General features: G+C 37.2%; 2 protein-coding genes across 2 annotated transcripts; both read right to left on the bottom strand.

Moving 5' to 3' along the window:
- Positions 1–480: 480 nt before the first annotated feature.
- On the bottom strand, positions 481–22,073 carry LOC123872157. Its single transcript, XM_045916316.1, has 7 exons — positions 21,508–22,073; positions 9,743–9,860; positions 7,936–8,111; positions 6,208–6,381; positions 4,238–4,335; positions 3,678–3,779; positions 481–3,217 (listed from the first exon to the last, which is right to left on the bottom strand). The coding sequence occupies exons 2-7, from the start codon at positions 9,834–9,836 to the stop codon at positions 2,839–2,841; spliced, it is 1,023 nt and encodes a 340-aa protein (XP_045772272.1). The 5' UTR covers positions 9,837–9,860; positions 21,508–22,073; the 3' UTR covers positions 481–2,838.
- On the bottom strand, positions 18,356–20,905 carry LOC123872154 (dynein intermediate chain 3, ciliary-like). Its single transcript, XM_045916314.1, has 2 exons — positions 18,839–20,905; positions 18,356–18,600 (listed from the first exon to the last, which is right to left on the bottom strand). Exon 1 carries the CDS (start codon positions 20,739–20,741, stop codon positions 18,975–18,977), a length of 1,767 nt encoding a protein of 588 aa, XP_045772270.1. The 5' UTR covers positions 20,742–20,905; the 3' UTR covers positions 18,356–18,600; positions 18,839–18,974.
- Positions 22,074–22,075: the final 2 nt, after the last annotated feature.

Below are 22,075 nucleotides of genomic sequence, written 5' to 3' on the forward strand. Positions count from 1 at the left end.
CACGAACCATTTTATGCTACCTATTACCTTAGCGGGGTAACCTAACCCGTACGTATAGCTGGTAATGTTTGGCATAGCTTTAAAAAATAAACGTTTTTTTTTCTTTCCTTCTATTTTCGATAACCTCAGGGACCGTGGATCATAAACTAGTTAATGACGAACAGCGCCATCTATGATGTGATTTAGTAAACATATTATTTCGACGAACACTTTTTACTTTTTTATGTGTTTAGTTTATACTACATATATGTATAGTAACCGCAAATACACGGTTTTTGGATTTTTCCTTTACTTGTGCTATTAAACATTGTTACTGGCCAAATTTCATGACTCGAGGTAATAGGAAGTACCTACCCTTTGGTATTGATTCTTAGCAGATACGACAGACGGACAGACAACAAAGTGAACCTATAAGGGTTCCTTTTTTCCTTTTGAGGTACGGAATCCAAAAAAATAGGGGTTTACAATAAAACTGACACAAATGTGCACTCATTTTTTTTAATTAACAATCATGAAAAATCACAAACATCAACATTAAAGTATAATATTGCATAGTAAAATATTTATTTTCTAAGCCTAAGTCGTTGTATTTTTGGGTTTTTTTCGTAATTTTATACAGATAAACACTGAATGTAACTTTGCCTTGTCTCATAATATTAATATTTTTAATAGTTAGGTACAATGTACATCGTATAAGCAAGTACTATAAGCCTATTTAATGTCTTCCATGTACCACGGCAGTGGCGGCGGTTGGCGTTAAGACCTCATTTACGGAGACGCGGGGCGTCGCGCGTCGCGTGTGTCGTGGCGTCTCGCGGCGCGTCGCGTCGTAACGCGACTTCAAAACCCTCAAACACTAAAAACTAAAAAATTATTTTTGTTTCTACACGTGTAATGTATGTATGAAGTCGAGCGAGCTTCACACTTAGATTGTTAAATTGGTAGTTTCTTTTATTATGCTCGCTTCAGACTTGACTTCATACTTTTTAGTGTGTTTGTGGTTTTTGAAGTCCGTTTTACTTTTTTATTTTTTGGTCACTGGGCTATCCCAAATGTACTGGAACCATACATAGTGTTAGGGTATAATTCAGCTCACTTAATTTCATGTTTTTTTTTACTAGAAAATGTCTCGCAAAGCTGATGTAGCCGACGCGACGTCCACGTTTGTCTAGCGCCGCCACTCGCCCACGGATTTGAATATAACACTATTTCGATCAAAGAAAATCAAATATCAAACAAACATCAAAGTCGTTTTAGATACATAATATCTCATGAAGCATTTTTTGTCAACATTAGAAATTATTTAGAATACGCCGCAAAGTCTTTCAATAATAATAATCAGTACCTATCTACTCAGTAAACTTATAGTTTAATATTAACAGTAACATAGATACCAAAATCGCAATATCTTCTTAACTACGTACCTATTATAATAGTTGTTAGTTGTTATAGGTAAATAGGTACGTTTTGCTAATTAGTGGATATAATATTATAAGCTGATGCCCGAGACTACTTAGACTTGGATGATTTAAGATGGATTAGACTCGCTCCAACAATATTATGGCATACCTAATATTATTGTAAATTGAACATTTGAAAAGAGCAGCCGCTGAGTTTCTTGCTGGTTCTTCTCGGTAGGAACGGCATTCCCAACCAGTGGTAAATTATATTTTGACGATTTAAAAAGTAAAAGTTTATTTATATAAAAATTATATTCTTTTCTATTCTTTGATGGGATGATCCTGTGGGAATTTTTCGAGACAAAAACTAGCCTACCATGTCCTTTCCCGGGATGCAGCTGGTTCTGCACACGTTAAATTCAGTTAAATTGATCGGTCTAGAATTGAAAAACTAGCGACAGACATACTTACACACTTTCGCATTTATATTAAGTAAAGATTATTAAATAATTTTTGATATCTTACTTAACTTTAACAATATACTCGTACCTATAGTGCGTGACTGGTTGAGATGTCAACTGTAACCCAGGCTTTACCCGCTGCGGGTGACATGCGGGTGTGCGGGCCGTCCCCCCGCCTTACACCCTGATTGCCATCTCAACCTGTCGCGTACTATAGCTGTATTCTCTTAATAGTGCATTTAACATTACGCACCATTCTGAAATACCTATTTTATCATTTTTGTTATGATTACAAAACACCTAACTTAAGAAGTAGATTATCTAGTGAGATTTGTACTTGCCAGATTTGTAAGGGACTTGATATAGCAAGCGCCCCGGGCGCGCAGTCGGGCGGTGCTCTATGGAAAGACAAAGGCCCGTGAATTTTATCTTTACAGGCTATCCGCGTGCCCAGAGCGTTTGCCTCAAATTCCTAAATTAAACATTATAATTGTAATTTATACGTAATATGTATATATAGGCCTATAATAAAAATACGATACGACTCGAATATTGTTTTTAAGTAATACTTTATATATTTTATCCTATGTTTGGATGAGTTAAAATCATTTTCCTAGAAATTAGATAACAATATTTTTTGCCGGAAATTGTGTCTATAAATCGATGGCTTAGTTGACACTTACACATTTGTTGATTTTACAGGAGAGCTATTTTAAGTTCAATTATCTCAAAAGTATATAAAAATAAATATTAGGTAAATAGTTGATAACTTCAATATTAGTATCTGGTCAAGAGTAGTGATCATATGCTAAACTTTATCGAAATTATCTACTATTTGTGCTAAGTATTTAAATAGTCTGAGCTTAACACAGCTTGTTAGTGCAATTATGAACTAAGTCATCAAAGTATAATAATATTTTATTATTCAAATGTAAACGTTCTTATTTGAATCATATTGGATTTAAGTAATTCTATTTCTACAATTCTGTGGTAAGTTCGTCTTGCGGCCGCCTCGTCATCTCGAAGAGTTCGTCTTCCAACCACACACTTTCTCTCCTCACTATCGGTCGCCTCTCCCACGGATCTGAGAGGACGATAGTCTCACTTTCTCTTTCTATTTGGGAATAGCTCGGTGGTCTTCCTGCGTCGCTCCATTCGCACTGATTTTCTAAGTCTTTGTCTAAGATATTATGACTGTCGTAGGAAGTTGGGGAATAGGACGGTGGTTTGAAAGTGGAGAAGGATTGTTGCGTCGTATCGGAATCCGATCTCTGGCTCGGTGGGGAAGGCAGGAAGTTCACCAACTGCCCTTGCTGCTGTTGGCCTACACTCATCCGGCTGTAGCGTTTCAGAATCCTGAAATAGGAAAATAAATAGTGCAGTTTTTTATCTTACAAGCCGATAAAACGGAGCTTGTGATACAGTTAGTACAACAGAATACAAAGGACTAAAGCGGGTTTAGGCATAGAGTTACCAGCATTGTAATAATAATATTATGATGACATAGAACTCTATGTTACCAGATGTCTAAGTACCAGAATTAGAATAATATGATGCAGGGGGCATTGCAGTCATGGGGTTTTAATTGGTTTTGTCTACGATCGAAACACGACTACCAAAGTATATTTTCATTTCATTTACTATCCATCCATCCATCCATCAGCCTGTAAACGTCCACTGCTGGACATAGGCTTTTCCAAGAGCGCGCCACCAAACACGGTCCTCCGCCTCCCTCATCCACCCGCTCCCCGCCACTATATTTACTAGAAATATAGTAAGAGTTAGTAGTAAGTAGGTAAGTGGAGTAATTGCTTACCTTTCAGCCCAACTAGACAATCTTGGCCACTCCTCGGGAACAACAGGCACTTGCGCTTTGTTTAGAAGAATGAGAAGCTTCGCCAGGTCACTCAGCACACAACTGCGTATAAAAGCGAATATTAGATTTATATAACACTAAGTGATGCCCGCAACTTCATGTGGATTTTAATTTTTTTAAATACAGTGGGAACTCTTTGATTCACCGGCCTAAAGTGTAGTTTATATGTCTGTCTCCACGACAAAGTATCTCTGTGCCAAGTAGATGATGCCCACTCATTTAGGTTTTCCGGAATAAAAAGTAGTCTCTGTTTACCCGGGATGAGAGCTATCTCTGTACCTTTCGTCAAAATCGGTTAAAAAGATGGGTCGTGAACAGCAAGCTAGCAGACAGACAGACCTAAAACTTTCGCATTTATAATATTAGTATGGATTTTTACACAAATATTGCAATGTTAATAATTAAAAACAAGGGTTTAAGGATTTCGGCAGGTGTTAAAAAATCAAGTAAAGGAGAGGTACTGGTAATTCTAGTTAAATCGAGAAATAATAAAAATTAACCTGTAGGCCATAGCAGCATCATTGTTTCCAAGTTGGTAGAGCTCCCGCACTTGATGTCTTGTGTGGTTCAATATTGCTAGTAAAGTGTATGCATGAGGCTGGAATAGAAAAAATAAATAAGTAGGTGCATACGTACCTCTATAAAAATCCTTATATACTTAATGACACCTACATATTAAAATGAATCGATCGTTTATTACGGATTTCTTTAAATAGCTTAAAACCAATTTTGCAACTCACTTTTAGTACTCTAGTGTTACTTAAAGATATCAGACTCACTAACATCGTTACGTATTACGCGATAATATTATACTTAGGTACCTATCTACCTATCAAATATCCTCTCAGAGAAAGTTCGGAATCTCGAACTGATTGTAAGAATTAATCGACTGAACTAAATTGATAGCGGTTCAATATCAATCATATTCCATCGAACTTGATATATTATGATAGTATTCAGGATACATACATTAGATATGTGCGAGTGAACATTGACGTGATTTGCAAATAGAACTGGTTTGTACGACAGTGAGAGTGGTGTGAGGCAAGATCTCCTTATAAAACTTTCGAAAGTGAGACAGCAAAGGTATCGCATGGTCTTTGATTACAGAAAGGTGTAGAGACGACAAACGTTTGTATCAAATTACTTACTAAAAAATTAAATCCATGATACAAGATAATAAGTGGACTTCTATCGGTTGATAATGATGACGATGGCTTAGTGGTTAAGACGTCCGCCTCCTATTCAGGTGATCGGGGGTTCGATCCCTGGCACGCACCTCTAACTTTTCGGAGTTCTGTGTCTTTTCTTTTAAGCAATTAAATATCACTTGCTTCAACATTGAAGGAAAACATCGTGAGGAAACCTGCCGCTTAAAGGTACGTGGTGGAGTATGGCCAGAACCAAGGAGTTTTATTACTTTAGGAACTGGCCTACACCCTTCTTTATTCTGAGAGGAGACCCGTGACAGTAGTGGGCCTGGGCGAAAGGTTAATCATGATGATGATGATGATGAGCTATTTTGATTTTTAGGGTTCCGTACCTCAAGAGGAAAAACGGAACCCTTATAGGATCACTTTGTTGTCTGTCTGTCTGTATGTCGGTCTATCTGTACGTCTGTCTGTCTGTTGATAAATGGTATCAATGATAGTTATCAATGATTTTTTTAGCACAAAGTCATAACAAGTTGTTTTCAACATTTGCCATCAAGTAAGTAGTCGTTCTTAATTTTATGTATGTACGACTAGGTATATATTTATATAATATCTCTGTATCATAGTTGTTACTCGTTGTTCTTCGTAAATATAGACATGTTTTCACGCTACGTTAAGGCTCGTTCACGCTTCAACGGGGCGGCACGGCTAGCGGCGTAGCGTTCAAAACGTATGTTATTAACGTGAAAATCATAAGCATCACACGTCAATGTAGAAATTTCATAAATTGTAACGCTCTCGAAAAGAACAGGTAGACCGTTACGTTTTGTGACTAACATCACATTGCATACACAAGTAGGTACCTACAGTAAAGACCGTCCGCCCTAATAACATATTAATTATTATACTTCATACTGTATTAAAATATTGTGGATTCGCTGATTGGTACCTTTGACTTCATGCATGACTTAAAAAATCATGTGGTAACTTTTCATTAACTTTTTGATTTTCCGAGTTTTTCACTATCATCCTTGGCTTTCATTTGAGCTATTCGCCTAGAAACTCTGTCTATGCGTAATTATACTGCGAGTCTTCGAAAAATATATAAGTAAATACCTACTTACCTACTTAAAATATTATAATTTTAAAAAGTACCTAACAAGCGTACGAAACGCTTGTGTGTGTGACATGCAGGTGTGCAGCGGCACAGATAACTAGATACTGGCATGGTGTTTTTACATCTTTAGGCAAAACAACACCTACAAGCAAGCTTCAAAACATGGCAGCCGTTATCAGTCTATAAAAGTTGTACTTACTCTTAAACAGTCCAGCTGTTTGTGGAACTCGCGCAGCTGCACGTCGTCGTCTTGATGAGGCTGCGGTAGAGGCTGCGCCTGCGCACGCGCGCTCCTGCGACATCGAGTGTATGCGGCTATTCCGGCCACCAACGCTATGCATACGATCGCGCCGCATGCACCACCGACTAACACCTGCAATACGAATGTTTGTTTTGGTCAATGATGTTTATAAATATAAAAACTCCAGATAAACAAAGCTCATACATTCGTATTTTAAAAAGTGAAGACAAATTCACACGCCTGTGTGTGTGACACGCATGCACGCTACATACGCCACAGATTATTATTATAGATTCTGGCGCGGTGTTTACGCACCTTTTTGTAAACCGACACCTACGACCATGCTTCATAATATATCTAGGTACCTACCTAGTTAAATAAAGTTTAGGAGTTAAGTAGGTACTGCCTTTCCTACAAATGACCCAAAAATATAAGCTGTATTGCGATATTGTTATTGTAATTCACTGCTGACACAACTCTACCACATTACACCTTTTTCATGATTTGTCCTTCTGCTATCAGATTAAACTACATAAAAACCATCTCAAAATCCATCACGATTTCATATCTATTTAGACGGACCACATTTCAACAGCACAGTTTTTTATAAATATATTTCTAGGCCATCTACAATCAGTCGTTGGTGTAGAACTGTAAATTATTATGAGTGTATTTATAGGAAACTCTTCTTGTGGTGCTTATAAGAGGACCTTAAGTAATGGCATATTTCGTCATTTTGATTCCATGAAAGCATGAACATTAAACCAGCTTTTTTGATATTCTGTGACCTATTTTTCATCTTACGCGTATCTGTTTTACTTATACTTATGCAGTTTTTACTCCGCGGTATCTGCATTTCAAATTATCTCGCTGCTTGTACTGAATGAACCAGCGATGTCGTAATCCTACTTCTCTGAGATTACGGTAGAGTTTCTCTAATACTTTATACGGAATGCTGAGTCTAATGACATACTATTAACCGTGTCCCATTAATTTTTTTTCAAAGGTGAAGCTTCTTGTGAGCTTTTTCAAAGTAGGTATTTAGATACTTTGAAGTGTTTATTATTGTGGTCAAAGCTAATGAATAGGTGCTAAGGAATCTAAAGTCAGATACCTATCTTATAGATTACTTGCTTCAATAAAATATACGATCTATAAGTCGATATCTATAAGTAGATATGATATTATCTATGTACTCGTAACCATAAAAGAAATAAGCTTTCAAGCTCAGAATATAGTACTTGGCTTAAAAGATATTAGATACTTAGGTTCACCAATAAAAACTTCTGTATATAATAAACTCAAGAACAAAAGAATTTATTGACGCACTATCACAGGTTGCATCAATATCTGAAAACGCAAGGATACTCCTAAACTAGCTTGATAATGCCCGAGACTTCGTTTTCTAAGGTAAACTTTTTTACCACGGAAAATCCTGTCCGTTTCTGGGATGCAAGCTATTTCTGCACTTTTCCTCAAAATCGGTTAAACGTTTGGGCCGCGCAAAGTTAGAGAGGTAACAGACAGACAGACACACTTTCGCTTTTGTAATATTAAGTAGTATGAACGTCACTCCAAACCAGTGGTAAATTATTTTGACGATTCAAAACCACTTGTAAAAGTTTACTTGAATAAAAATATGTTCTATTCTATTCTATGGATAAAAAAACCCTCTTGTATACTGACTTCATTATAAGTGTGAGCAGGGTAGCACACCCGACCCATTAGGTGGTCGTCATGTGCCCAGGCCTCGCGAGTGCCTGCGGGGCAGTCGTGCGCGCACACTCCGCCTGGCCAGATGAGCAGACGAGCGCACTTGACGCACCCGTCCGCTGCACAGCGGACGCACTCGGGACCGCATCCTGAAATAATTGCCACTATTTTAAGGCTTGGGCAGATAGAATGCGCAGCTATAGCGGCACGGCAGCACGTCACACTAAACGCGAGTACGATTTTTCCGGGGGACGCGGGGCATTGCGTGGCGCGGCGGAGTTTGTGATTATTCCGTTCATGGAAAAGCGGGTAGTTGCACCCGCAGCCACAGCGATACCCGAGGTGGTGCCTGCAACCGCATACAAATAACCACCATACACAGCATACATAGCATACACCACAATCACCCTACCTCACACGCACTCTGCGCAAACTGCGGCGCATGCAGCGGTCTCCGCCTTTATGCAAGGAACGCCGCTGCTTTATGCAAGGAAATCTATATAAGCCAATAGACCAAACGTGCGTTAAAATGCTTCTGCATGAATGTTCTCATATTATATCAGCTCAAGTTTCATTGGCGGCGCCTCGCTATATACAATAAAGGTACCGTGTTTTCATGAACAAGGTGCCTTATTCCTTGGTGCGTATTAAGCACCACGTGCAAACGCACAGGTCGAATGCATGAACCTCTACTTGTATACGGTTAAACACACGCTAAGTACGCCTTTATCCTTTGTAATTATGTACAAAACTTCTAGGAGCCACCATTGGACTCAACGTCGTTACGCGTTGTGACTGGCCAAGCCTTTATTAAAGCACTACAACCCCTAATTTTTTTGATTTCATGAGTAGTTCAAATTCAAAATAATTTCATGTAGCCCAACATGTGGTTCATAAGAGTCAAAATTAGCGCGTTCATAAAGTCGCCAAGAAGTCTCTTGGGTTTCTGAATGTGATAGTTTCTAAAGCTTTCAAGTATCAACGAAAATTATAGGAAACCCTCTAGTAAATCTATCTAATCTACTATATTTTCTGATGATACCCACCCAGGTATGGTTGTTGTGGTATTAATTTTTTTATTCCAAAAATTAGGTAGGTAGTTGCAATGGTGCCTCTACCTCTCGTCTATCATTGTGATGGCCGGTTGGTAATTCGTTACATTAACACCGTGTAACTAATGTATTCATTTCAACGTTTTCCAAAAGGAAAGCGAGTAAGTATGTGAGTACGATTAGTGTGCCGTTCAATTAACGGGACTGACCGATTGCCAGCCTCTGTATTTTATTCACATTCACTATGCATCTTTGTGTCAATGTTTGAACTAGCTCCGATGCGATTGTCGATAGAAAATGCCTTTTTCCAGCGTATTCACACATTGCATGCATTGAGGCTTGATATTAACACATTTTTAGTTTTTGTTTACACCATGATTAACATGAGTTAAAGGAGTTATGTACAATAATATTAGTTTATTCATGTAGATGTAAGGACTCACACACCACGTGTGCTGTTGATGTGAGGAAGCTTGCAGCCGGCCGGAGCTGAGAGTGAGCGTCGTCAGTAGTGCCAGCGCCACCAGTATCTGGCCCCTCGCATCGCGAGCACTAGGTGACTAGTTATGATGCAAGGACTCGCTCACGTGTATCGTTGATGTGAGGAAGCGCGTCGGCCGGCCGGAGCTAAGGTGAGCGCTCACCATCAGCAGCGCCAGCGTCACCAGCACTTGCCCTATGTATCGCGTGTCGCACTGTGTGACTATAAGATGGAAGGACTCACTCACGTGTGTCGTTGATGTGAGGGGGCGCGTCGGCCGGCCGGAGCTGAGCGTGAGCGCTCACCGTCAGCAGCGCCAGCGCCACCAGCATTTGTTTCATCGCATTGCATGCCGCATTGTGCAACTATAAAAGAAGTGAAGAGAACATGAAAGGAGGATGGTTTTGTCAACTACTCTATTCAATATTAATCAATGGGATATGGGTATTTATTATTAGGTAGAGTACGTACTCTACCCGTTGTCGAATAACATCGTATGGTTTTTGATTTAGTTGGAATAGCTTGTAATTTGATTACGCAGGTAAAAAGTAGATACCAAGATGGAAGAAATCCGTTGGAAGATGGATGGAAGTCCCTTATGAAAATAAAAACCGGACAAGTGCGAGTGGAACTCATAGATAACAGAAACAAGGCTAGACAGACATACAGACAGACACAGAAGTGATCCAACCCAAGAAATCCAAATTTTTCATTTGGACGTATATTATTATACTCTTTGGACGTATGGGAACCCTAAAAAACTTATAATGTACTTAAAGCTATCGTACCCACTTGTATAGGAAGTGTTTTTAAAGACACTTATTCTCGACTTCCTCCCCTTTTAAAAGCACATAAGCACATGTAAAGGCGATAAAATGCACGATGTCTATTTATAAATCTAAAATCGCTTGGAGGGCTGTTGCTTTGAGGCATCTGTGAATGCCTCTCGGGAATGATATTGAGGTCAGACTGAAGTATGGATAAAGGTCAAATCTTATATATTGAAATCATATTATTTAAATTTTAAAGCCTGTATATATCTGCCTATAATTTTTTTGGTTCACTCTGAATAGGCATTACCATATTGCTCCATAGCCAAGTGAAAAATTCATCTTCCAAGAGACAAATAATAATAATAATTAATGCATGAAGTTAAAGCTCAAAGTTACCCAGTAGTTATATAAATAAGTAAAAAAAATACATATTCCTGAAGAGATTCGGGTAATGTACCTAATTTATAAAAGTAAGTAGCTGTATGTGCGGCTACTTTTACTTGGTGCCTAGTGCAAGAGTGCTAAGTAACAGCTGGCAGTGGACCACTAACTTTTCTATATATTTTTGTATATCGTATAAATTAGCGATAATACGTGATGTGGGTCAAACAGTTTTAGTTAAACATAACAGTAAGGACCGGTTTGCATATTAGTTGACATTGGCATTCGCAGCACGCAAGACTAGAAGTCTCGTACCCACACATTTTACAAAGCATGCTATCGCCATTGTTACGAGTATATTATCAAGGCGAATAATGAGAATGCGTCAGTTCTTACACCATAACGAGCATTGAGTTATTAATCATAGAGTAGCAAAGCTTAAAATCAATTAAACATTAAAAAGCGCCGCCACCTTTGATTGCAAACACTAAGAAACTAAAAAGTGAAATTATGGAACGAAGGAACGAATGAAACCGTTGATGAAATGTACCTCATTAATGAGTATTCTTATTCAATATACATATTATATGCGTATTTCTTGCTCAAACTGAATGGGACAGTAATAGCTTACTTCTATTGGGTATCCAACCTCACCTCACGGTTTCTTAACATAGATATATTACTCTTGGTACATCACAATAAGATTTTTATGAAATGAAGTAGCAATATTATAAAAAGGCAAAGAAAAGCCTCGAAAAACAGATGAGAAATCGGATGATGGAAGTCGGATCTAGTGCATAAACTACCATACAAATAGTTCTATGACTACTTCGTAACGAATTTTCACGGATTAGGATCGGATGCAGTGCGTAACCGTTCTAACTATACTATATATTAATTTGCTGCCATTTACTTAAGACATGTAGAGTGGCATGAATTCTTTTCACGCTGTCGTATCGTTACCTATTGTTTTGCGTTACACGTAGGTACATAAAATTATGTGGTATGATGCCAGTAGGCACATTGTGTCTTGAAATGAGTCCCATTATAAACTTAAGTATCGAGTGTTCGAAAAATACAGGAATATTTGAATATTGTTTATGTAAGCTAGTAAGAAGTGTAAAAATTATATAGCTTGTTAATATTTTATTCTTTAGTTGATATAGTTTATAAACAATAAAACCGTGTGTTATGCATCCGAACTAAGAAAAGCTTACACGGGAATTACTTTGCATAATTAATAAATGTATTTCTACGTTATATAACTAAGTCCTACAAAATTAACTGAAAATATAATAAAAATATATTGAATTACAAGATTAATTTTTTCCAAGCACCATAACACGGATTTTTTAAATTCGTAGTTCAAACATATTGTAAGTAAAAAAATCAATGTAAAACAAACTTTTAATTCAGTTATCATAAAACAAAAATGTCTGTGAGCTTTACTAAAGCATATAAAATAATTTTATACTCATACCATAACGTGTATCAGAGAAGTCAGAACTCAGAACCTATATTATGACGTGACCCGTAATAAGCAGAATGGGCGGTGACGTTCATAATGACTTGTTGTCATTCAGTTCCAATTAATTCAGCTTTGGTTTATTGTCCAGACTCCAGAGAGCTAGGACTGGTCGGACTGGTCTTGATTAATTTTCCATATTGTTTGGTCGCATAGCGTGTATGAGAATTTACACCTACTTAAAAATATATTCATAAGCTTTTTGCAATAATATATTATAGTCTAGACTCTAGTCTACAGATTAGCCTAGGCAATCCCAGAAAGCTTAGTCCAAAGCCAAAACTTCAGTTTCTGTCACATAAGTTTTCTGACCAATCTAGATACCTACCTATGTCTAGAAGACTGCCTAGGCCAGTCTTAATGTGCCGGTATTAAATTTAGATAAAATTATAATATTATATGTACCTAAGTCAAAGATATGTTGTAAGTATAACAATATTTGTATTATGGCCGCAATCTTAATGTCAAGTTGGTTAAAGTGCGAAGAAGGCACAAACAGGCAGAAAGAAAGTAACATTCGCATTTATGATACTTATTAATAATAATTAAACAAGTAAACGTGTAGTTATTACCTACATTTCCAAACAATACCGTGTTACTGCAAAGTCCACGGTCAGTCCGATGGTATGTAGGTTGGCACTACGTTAGTGCCGTGGTGCCGTGACAACTTCCTTGTTATACTAACAACCTTACAAACTGTGTTTTATGGATAAAAACAAAGGCAGCGTGAAGCGTGTAATGAAAGTAACCTTATATAAACTTGTACCTACCTAATAATATAATGAATAGGTACCTACGTCGAGGGAAACAAAATCTATTACCCTCAAGATGCATCCTTGCTACTAGTGGAGCTCTACATACAATATACAAGTAGTCCGAAAAGAATCTTCATCCCTATTGTCCCTACTTTTAGAATTTTCACAAAAATATAGTAGGTAGCTACCTAGCCGACTAAACTAAAAAACAGCACGGTTACTTTTTTGGGTTAATTTCATACAAGAGTAAAATAAACTTGATAATACATAATATTATTAGTTTTAATGGAACGAATTGGAAAGGCAAACAGACGCAGGCAAAAGTAATTTTTTGTTGTATGAAATATTGTTATGAGTAGGTATGTTATTACGAGTAATTAAAGACGTACCTACCTAGTTATGATTTAGGTAATAGATTGATAACCCACTTGCTCTCTTATGTGTGATAATATGTGGCAATGCAGTTTCTAAATAAATTAATTAATTAAAAAGTTGTTTTTAGGGATCCGTATCTCCAGAGAAATATTTCCCGTTGAACTAGAATCATGAAATTTAGCATATTGCAATGTCTTGCAGCAAAAATAGGTGCCTACATAAAGGGGAAAATCCGTGAACCGTAAATTACATCTCCAAAAAAATTGTGTTATTTCTAGTACGATGCTACGGTCCCTTCGTGAGCGAGTCCGACTCACACTTAACTGGTTTTTACTTGAATTTTCAAGTGTCATGGTTTTATTCTTTTGATGTAGGCGTCGAACGAGTCAAACGAAACGAATTTTAGAATTCTGTATATTAAATCTCATAAAACCTCGCACACTTCCTCGCGTCGAAGATTCGGACGATTCGAAGCCATGCATACTTGTACCTAAGCGCATCGCATAATTTATATGCGTTTTAGTCAGAAAATTTGTGATTTGTTTTTTTTTATCTCCGCTAAGGAATAACAATTACATACTATTATGTATTCCTATTTGTAAAGTAGGTAATGACTTTAGAGGACTATTTCGTATTTCTCGTATTACATTCCATTGTATAAGCAAGGTAAGTAACTTTTTTCGTTTCCGTTGACTGAATTACTAACCCATAGCAAACTAGTTGTAATATCGCGGATGCTGTATGTCCTTCAACAATAGGAAATATCAAATGTCAGCAAGAATCAGGTCCGTAGTTGGATGGGTGGTCAAACTTGGGCAGCACTTTGGAATTGAAAAAAAAGACCTTGCATGTTTAACATTGTTGAAAGCTCTCCTACCGTAGAAAATCTTTGTTTTTCCGGGATGTAAAATATCACTCCTTGCACAAAACTCTACCTGCCTGAGAAAGTCTACTAAGTCAACGATTTAGACGTTTCGAAGATTAACCTGGAAAAACAGAAAGATATGAGAGACATTGTATTTAAAATGTTTGTTTGGCAGACAAAAATTTTGCAACGGGTGTCTTGGATAAGATGACTTGTAAATAAACATGAGCTTCGTATAATAAATATACCTAATGCATAGTAATTCAGTTCTATAATTGTATGTATAGAATAGTAAGTAGGTAGGTAGCTACTTAATTGACGATGTTGGATATCTACATACTCATGTGGTTAAGCTACGTGTAAAGCACAGAATATTGGTATAAATATAATCTCAAGGACTGTGCTATAAATGTGATATAATAAATAATGTAGATTATATATATGTATATATATTCATATATATATTCATCGGTTTGAATTAACTTTATTAACCAGGTACAGTTAAATGCTTGAACGAAGCACGCTACGTATTGTGAAAAATGATAATATTAAGTTGTTTTATTCGAATTTTATGTTCGTACGTGAGGTGAGTCAGCACTGATAATAATTATTCTAACAATGTTCCCACACTTAGAGCCTTTATAAAAAGTTTATAAAAAGAGTACGCTTGAGAATGTTTTCTAAAAGTATGTATTTAGTCACACTCTACTCGGATCTAACACTTTACATGTTATTAAAATATTGCACGCTTTTTCGTGATGGTTTTATTTAATTTTTGTTTACTAAAAATCACGCACAAGATAAATAATAATTAATATCTATACTTATTATAAATGCGAAAGTGCGTCTGTCTGTCTGCTAGCTTTTGACAGCCCATCCGTTTAACTGATTATCACGAAATTTCAATTGTAATTTTAACTACTTACTGAATGTAATTTTAACTCGTAATTTACGCAGCGCAAGCCATACTTAACCTAAGATAATTTCTCTTTCTATTGGTTAAAACCGTATGAAAATCCATAGTTACGTAGTTTATTGAGATCAGACCGAACAAACTGCAAAAAATCAGTGCGGTGGGGATGTAGTCAGTCTCAGTAGGTGATACAGCATTAATGAATGACAGACATGGTAGGTACTGCTTGCTCTATGTCTTCTTCTTCTTTGTCGTGTCACTCTTGACAGAGCGGTCGTGGTCATCATGAAGCAACGTCTTTGAGGGCAGATGTTACACGCCTCACGAGCATTCGCCACTTCTCCCTGCTGGCTGACAGCCTGGTACACTCGTGCAAGGGACCGCCCACAGCAGATTTAATTTGGTCGGTCCATCGCATGGGCGACCTTCCTCGCCCTCTGGTGCCCTCCACCTTGCCCTGCACGACAAGACGCTCGATGGAGTTACTCTCACGCCGGGAGACGTGTCCAAAGAATTTCTATATGCGACTCTGTACTAACGCTGAAAGCCGTTGTTTAATTCCGAGTTCTTGGAGTATAGAGACGTTGGTGCGAAATTCGGTCCATGAGACTCCTAGCATCCGCCTCCAGCACCACATCTCCAGAGCATCAATCTTCTTCTGCTCTATGTAAGGATAATTTATTTAGTTTATATAAATAAGATATTATTTATACCTAGAAAAACTAAAGCTCCTTGTATGTTCGTGTCAGACATTAACCTACATCGTGAACCAGTAGTGAACGTAACATTCCAAATTAATTGTGTACAATTAATTATGTATCTAGGTACGTGCAATCTCACATACTTACATATTATTATTATATTAATAAGTTATGATTCTAGCAGTTCTTTGAAAATCGTCGAGACTACGACTACCTAACAGATGGAAAATAGGCAACCCTGTTAACGGGTCACCATTTTTGAAGCACGCTCGAAGATGTCAAAAGGTGCGTAAACGCTGCTCCAATATCTTTGTAGATATACATTCATTCTGCGTGGCTGTGCCTGTGTCACGGTACAAGGGTTCGAAATTATCTTCCCTTTTTAAAATGGCTTGTATGAGCTTTGCCTATATGGGGTTTTATGATATCTTTGGAAAGTAAATAAGACCTTCATTTAATTTATATCTAGATGACGCCATCGACTTCATCCATGTTCGAGGAAACGAAGGTCGATATCGATCGAGGCAACGAAGGACATTGCGGACTTTAAGGTCAGTGTGCGCCCCACGTTTTTCGTTTTAAGTCTTGCAAGTAGGTATTTTCATAGCTAACTATTAAAATATTATTTCATACTTTTTATAAGTCTGTTTACAAAACGTGGTACCTACTAACATACCTATTTTAATTTTTTTTACTAAGATAAAATTATTTTAATTATGTTGAATTAGAAGCTCGATTTTTGACGTGACAACGTCTTATAATTCGATAGAGCCGGCTGCACGCACGAAAAAACATGACTCATGCGGCGTTACCTCGCTCTGAGGCGTTCCATGTAAGGCTTGAAGTGCAAGCGAGAGCGCGGAACGAGCGACAAAGAAGCACAATCGGCCTTTGTTGTCACGTTCAACTATCGTCAGTAAACCGACTTTACAGACAACCAATTTTTTTCAGCAGTCTTTCAGGACCGTAGAGCCTAAGTAAGTATTTGATGTTAATTCCAACTCGATACCTTCACGATAAGCCTCTATACGCATTCCTGATAAAAATCACTTGATGGAAAACGAAGTGATCGGACAATCCTTTTTCTTTTTGACGTACGGAACTCTAAAATGAAAATATGACATGAACCAGGCCTGAACAATTATTGTAATGTAATATTATGGAATACAAAATTAAAGTTAAGTATAAAATAACTGTTTTACCTTAGAGGTATAAAGAGTAACGCTTTATGCTGCGCTAAAATGGTTCAAAGCGGAAGAAAATGAGTTCGCCTTACGACGCGCACGTAGCAAGTTCAGCGGCTCCGGTGAAAGTAGCCGCGGCCCGTGACGCACTTTAAAGGTCTGGACAAATACAACGCGCGTAAGAAACAACTTTTAGAAGTTGTACGAAGGAATTGCTTGAAGACGTTCGCACTTCAGAGTGCACAGATGTCACGTTTGCAGTGTATCGTGCTTCATACAGTTATAACTCCTTGCACTCGTAAATAATAAAATGACGTGGTCGCATACGAGCAATATCTGTCGTACTTTATGTAAGTGAAAGCCTTTAAGATCTAGACCGCACAAGGAGTGATAAAGCGCAACGGTAACAACCCATGACGTAGTTTTACAGCTGAGTATCACAATAAAACAAATACCTACAATCTGAACCCTAGAGTCCATAAACCATATTCAGACCGATCAGCAAAACCAAGGAAAGGGTAATTGCGGGCGTGGCCATTCACCTTTGTTGATATAAAGTCAGGTATTTAGAATCAAAGTTAACTTAACCTCTTTGGTTTCAGGTACCAATTCACTCGCCTTCCCTGATTCTATCTACATCTATTAGCCACGCACACAGTTTGTCTTCGCTTGCCTTCGGTTTGTATTATACGCCCAATGGCAAGGCAAGAAAGTATATTATGAACTCTAAGAAACATCGCAAATGGTGATAGCGTGGCGCGTATGTGAGTCCTCTATGCTGTCTTAACTACTTCATAATGTTCCTTGTATTAGAATAAAATAAAAAACTTATTTTGAGTCACTTTAATAGCTATGTACTCCAAATTTAAATGAAGTCGCGTCGAACTTATTTCCATTATGAGTGCTAGCCGTTACGCGTTGTGCATACCCAATCCTTTAATGTACTCGAACTAGTAACGTCGACTAACATAAACAAAATATTGCTGTGATGTAATTTCGTACGAAACACGATGTAAGTAGCAGTAGATATAGAAATATTTGGGCTTTCACTGCAGAAGGTAAAGTAAACACCGCCGCAGTTTGCTTAAAGCAGTGTCTTAAATAGTTAGAAACTGTTTAGTATCCTACTTCCTTATAGTTAATCAGCTCATATTATTCAGAATTAAGCATAGTCCCTATTTGGATTATCTTAAATTTACTAGCTTTTCCACGCGACTACTAATAATAACTAATAATAGTAATATGTACTGTGGATGACCACAGTACATATTATAATTAATAGCCTATGTTACTCGTACTTCTGGATATAGGGAAACTTTTTATAACATTGACGTATTTAGTAAAGTTTATACAGTGGATATTATTTATTGTTAATTTATTATTAATTAGTGTTAATAATCATTAGTTGTGCATACTTCTCATAGGTAGGTTTTTAATATTATTAATAACATTCTTCCCCTTAGCGGCGAGCGGGCGCGCCGCTGCATCATCATATTTTGGAGTCGATCGTGAGCGTGACCCTCTGTCAATACGCCGGATGTATTCTGAGAAATATTACGAACACATGCGGGCTAACAGATTTTTGAATCGTTTTATAAATATCGATGACCTATAGCAGCACATACCTAATTAGCTTATGCCCGCGACTTCGTCCACGTGGACAAATTTCAACTCCCTATTTTACCCCCTTAGAGGCTGATTAAAAAAAACATCTTTTTAGCGAATGTCTACTTCATAGCTATTTGCATAATATGATATGCAAATAGCTATTAAGTAGACCGATCCATCCAGAGAAGCTCGGAGTAGCTCGAGCTGCACGTTGGATCGGTCTGTCAATCAGTCACCTTTTACTTTTAATATTGTTTAGATACGAGGACTTTACTAAACAAAATTAATGGTGACATTATTACATTCACATGTAGGTAAAAACAAGCAATAGAGCAAATTCATACTCGTATAAGTAAAAAAAAATTGAAGTTTCGTCATTTAAGATGAAACATTGCTATATCATGAATCGCCAGCTAAAGCTCCACCCATTTGACTTATCTCTTTTTTAACAGTGTTAAAATATTCTTTAGTAACTTCCTCAAGATCATCAATATCGCTATTTTCTTCTTCATTAAACACAGTTGGTGGTTCTACTCCTGTCCGCATTTTCAATCGTTGCTCTTTAAGACGCGTATCTACATTATGTTCCCGTTTGGTTTCACGATTGTAAGTCTGATGCATCAACTGTTTATCGTTTGGACCGGGAAAAATCATATTATCCGACAAATGTAGTAAAAATAATGATCCCTCATTATCACCAACAGCGATAGATTGGCCTTCTGGATGAGGTGTAACTTTATTGAGTCCGTGGCTTGATATGTGTAGATTAGCAACTGGTTGATTATATTTTCGAAGAAGATCCCAATAATGAAATATACCATCCTCCGATACAGCCATGTAACTAGAAAATCGCAGAGGAGCCCAGGATACATCAGTAATTTGATAACGATATGGACGTGTTACTATTATAGGAGCAGTGCGAACTTCTTCACTCCAAATGCGGACCCTCCAGTCTCCACAAGAGATAAACATTCTCAAAGTACACGGGCTCCGTTGTACCGCCTTCACTGGTCCTGTATGTGCATCCCAAAATGAGGTCAAAATCTCCGAACGGCTTCTGCCCATGCGATTAGTGTTTATAATTAACCCTGACTCTGTACCACACAAAAATTTTGTCGGTAGACCACGATCAAATTCAAGAGCGCTTACACCCTGAGAATTAATAAATGATGGTTCTTCATTTACTGCTAATTTGACAGACATTTGTAAACGATCAATAGGTTTAGAAAGATTTCTTTTGTCCCACCAGAGACATTGGCCATCTGGAGATCCGGTAAAAAATTCTGAGTTCGTTCGGGAATTTGTGTAAAGTAGAGCTGTAACTGGTGCAAAATGAGAGTTGTAGATAGAACTGCTACCTACAGAGTTAGAACTTACACGAATGTCAAATACGCTAACGGTGCCATTTCCAAGTCCAGTTATTAATAAATCAGATTCTAATGGCGAACATGCTACTTGCCAACATCCATGAGTGGGAGAAAATTCATATATAGGAGAAGTTTGCTTGTTTACATCCCAAACATAGCAAATCTTTTTTGATTTTGTTTCAGATTCCGGATACATCTTGTAGCAATACGACGCGACTAATTTTGCTATTTTTTCATTTGTCCAGGTAATACATGATACGGGTCGACAAAATGGGTCTCGAAATATATTAGCAATTTGAATATTATATTTCTCAACAGGTGTTTGGGGTTGCATGTCAGCAAAATATGTTTGATACATATCGATTGCGTTGTTTTGATCTATTAAGTGTTCCACGTAAGGTTTCATGTTTAGAATAGAATGTATATAATTATCTTCATGTTGTACTCGACGACGATGACGATTGAGGTGATCTTCATTGTAAAGATGAACATCTGGAGGCCAACCACCTTCAGTATGGTTTATTCCTTGCTCATGCATAACTCTTCGTCTTGTGTTTGTCTCGTGTTCGGATTGTGGTAGGGATGCTTGTACTTCACGGTGTACGGGGTTTCGAAGTATATACTCCTTCTGCAGTTCTTGGTCAGGGTTTATGGAATCTATTATATGCGCAGGTACCATTTGAAATAACGGCTGCCTCCCAAAAGTTTTACGTAACTTTGTGTATGCGAACGTGGATTTTGTGTAACTTCTTATCTTGAAATTCTTCATTTTATGCGTTATGTAGTAATCTTGATCCATAACTTTTATTTTGAGTTATAAAGGAAATCGCTAAGGTCATGAAATGACGACACATCAGGTGTGTATTGTTTAGTAACACATGTGTCCTTGTTTGTCGATAAGATGCAATGCTACTATGTTACATCATGGAATGTAGAACAAGAACGTAATTAATCTATTAAATTGCATAAAATTTTAAATAAGCTGTAGTAAATAATATATATATACTTATATAATAATTATTACTTATATAATTTAGTAGTAATTAAATTATATAATTAATGAATGCTTATTTAATCATTTAGGTAGTGAAACGTATCTACTAGGTATCTAACTACGTGAGCAATATTACGTCATTATATTACTTTTAATAATATTTCTTATAATATTTAAGACCTTTTTTTTCATAAACATTTTCTAGGTTACATAAGTTATGATTTATCAATAAATACCGACTATCACTATTGCACATAAGTCGTGTATTTCTTTCTGTAGCTCTGTACGCGCTAATCTCAGAAACTAGTCTAAGGATTTTCATTCTCTTTTCATGAATACACATAGATTGACTGATTCACCGAGAAGATTTAAGTAAGTATATAAATTATTAAGGTCATCAGAAAAAAGTATAGGAAGAAAAAGTATAAATCAGGGGATTTCTTTTATTGCCAACACTTTTACACGAGTAGGTAATAATTTTACTCTTTTATTTATTTTAAATTAAAGATAAATTCTACTTAACTTACAAATACTACTTTGTGTAACAGAATAACTTTATCAAAATGCTTACCGTGAAAATATGAACGCAATCCACAAAACCTTTGAGAACAGTTGATGATCACATCTCACTAAACGTCGACACAAATTGGTATTTACAAAAGGTATCGATATTTCACAAAGTCATGACACTTCAACGTTAGAAAATGTGATTTCGAAAGGCGGTTGCGCGGGCGCACTGCGACAGTACCACAGCCGTTTCGTCGAAGTCTGGCGCGTGACTGGAAGTAAAACAAGCGTTTGTGTTGTAGGCTCTGGCCTCAGGTTATCGGTAACGTACCTACTGAGACTGGTTTGGTTTGTAGTTCCTCAAGCCACAACAGTCAACTCTTGTAAGTAGTGACCGATGATTATGCAGCTACTTTTCTATTGACGTGGTCTTGTTTCCAACGATGTGACCGTATTTGGAAAAACGTTCCCGGAGCTAGTGAATGTTGCAAAAGGTTCGCAATGATAAAGGTTTCGAGCACAGTACCTACCTATGTGGGGCATTGCGAATGGTCATGACTCATGACATGTGAATAAATGTGGGTCACACATTTTATTTTAAATAACTAATGAACCTCTAAACAGGTTACGTT

Source organism: Maniola jurtina, chromosome 14 (genome assembly GCF_905333055.1).
Source record: "Maniola jurtina chromosome 14, ilManJurt1.1, whole genome shotgun sequence".
NCBI lineage: Eukaryota > Metazoa > Arthropoda > Insecta > Lepidoptera > Nymphalidae > Maniola > Maniola jurtina.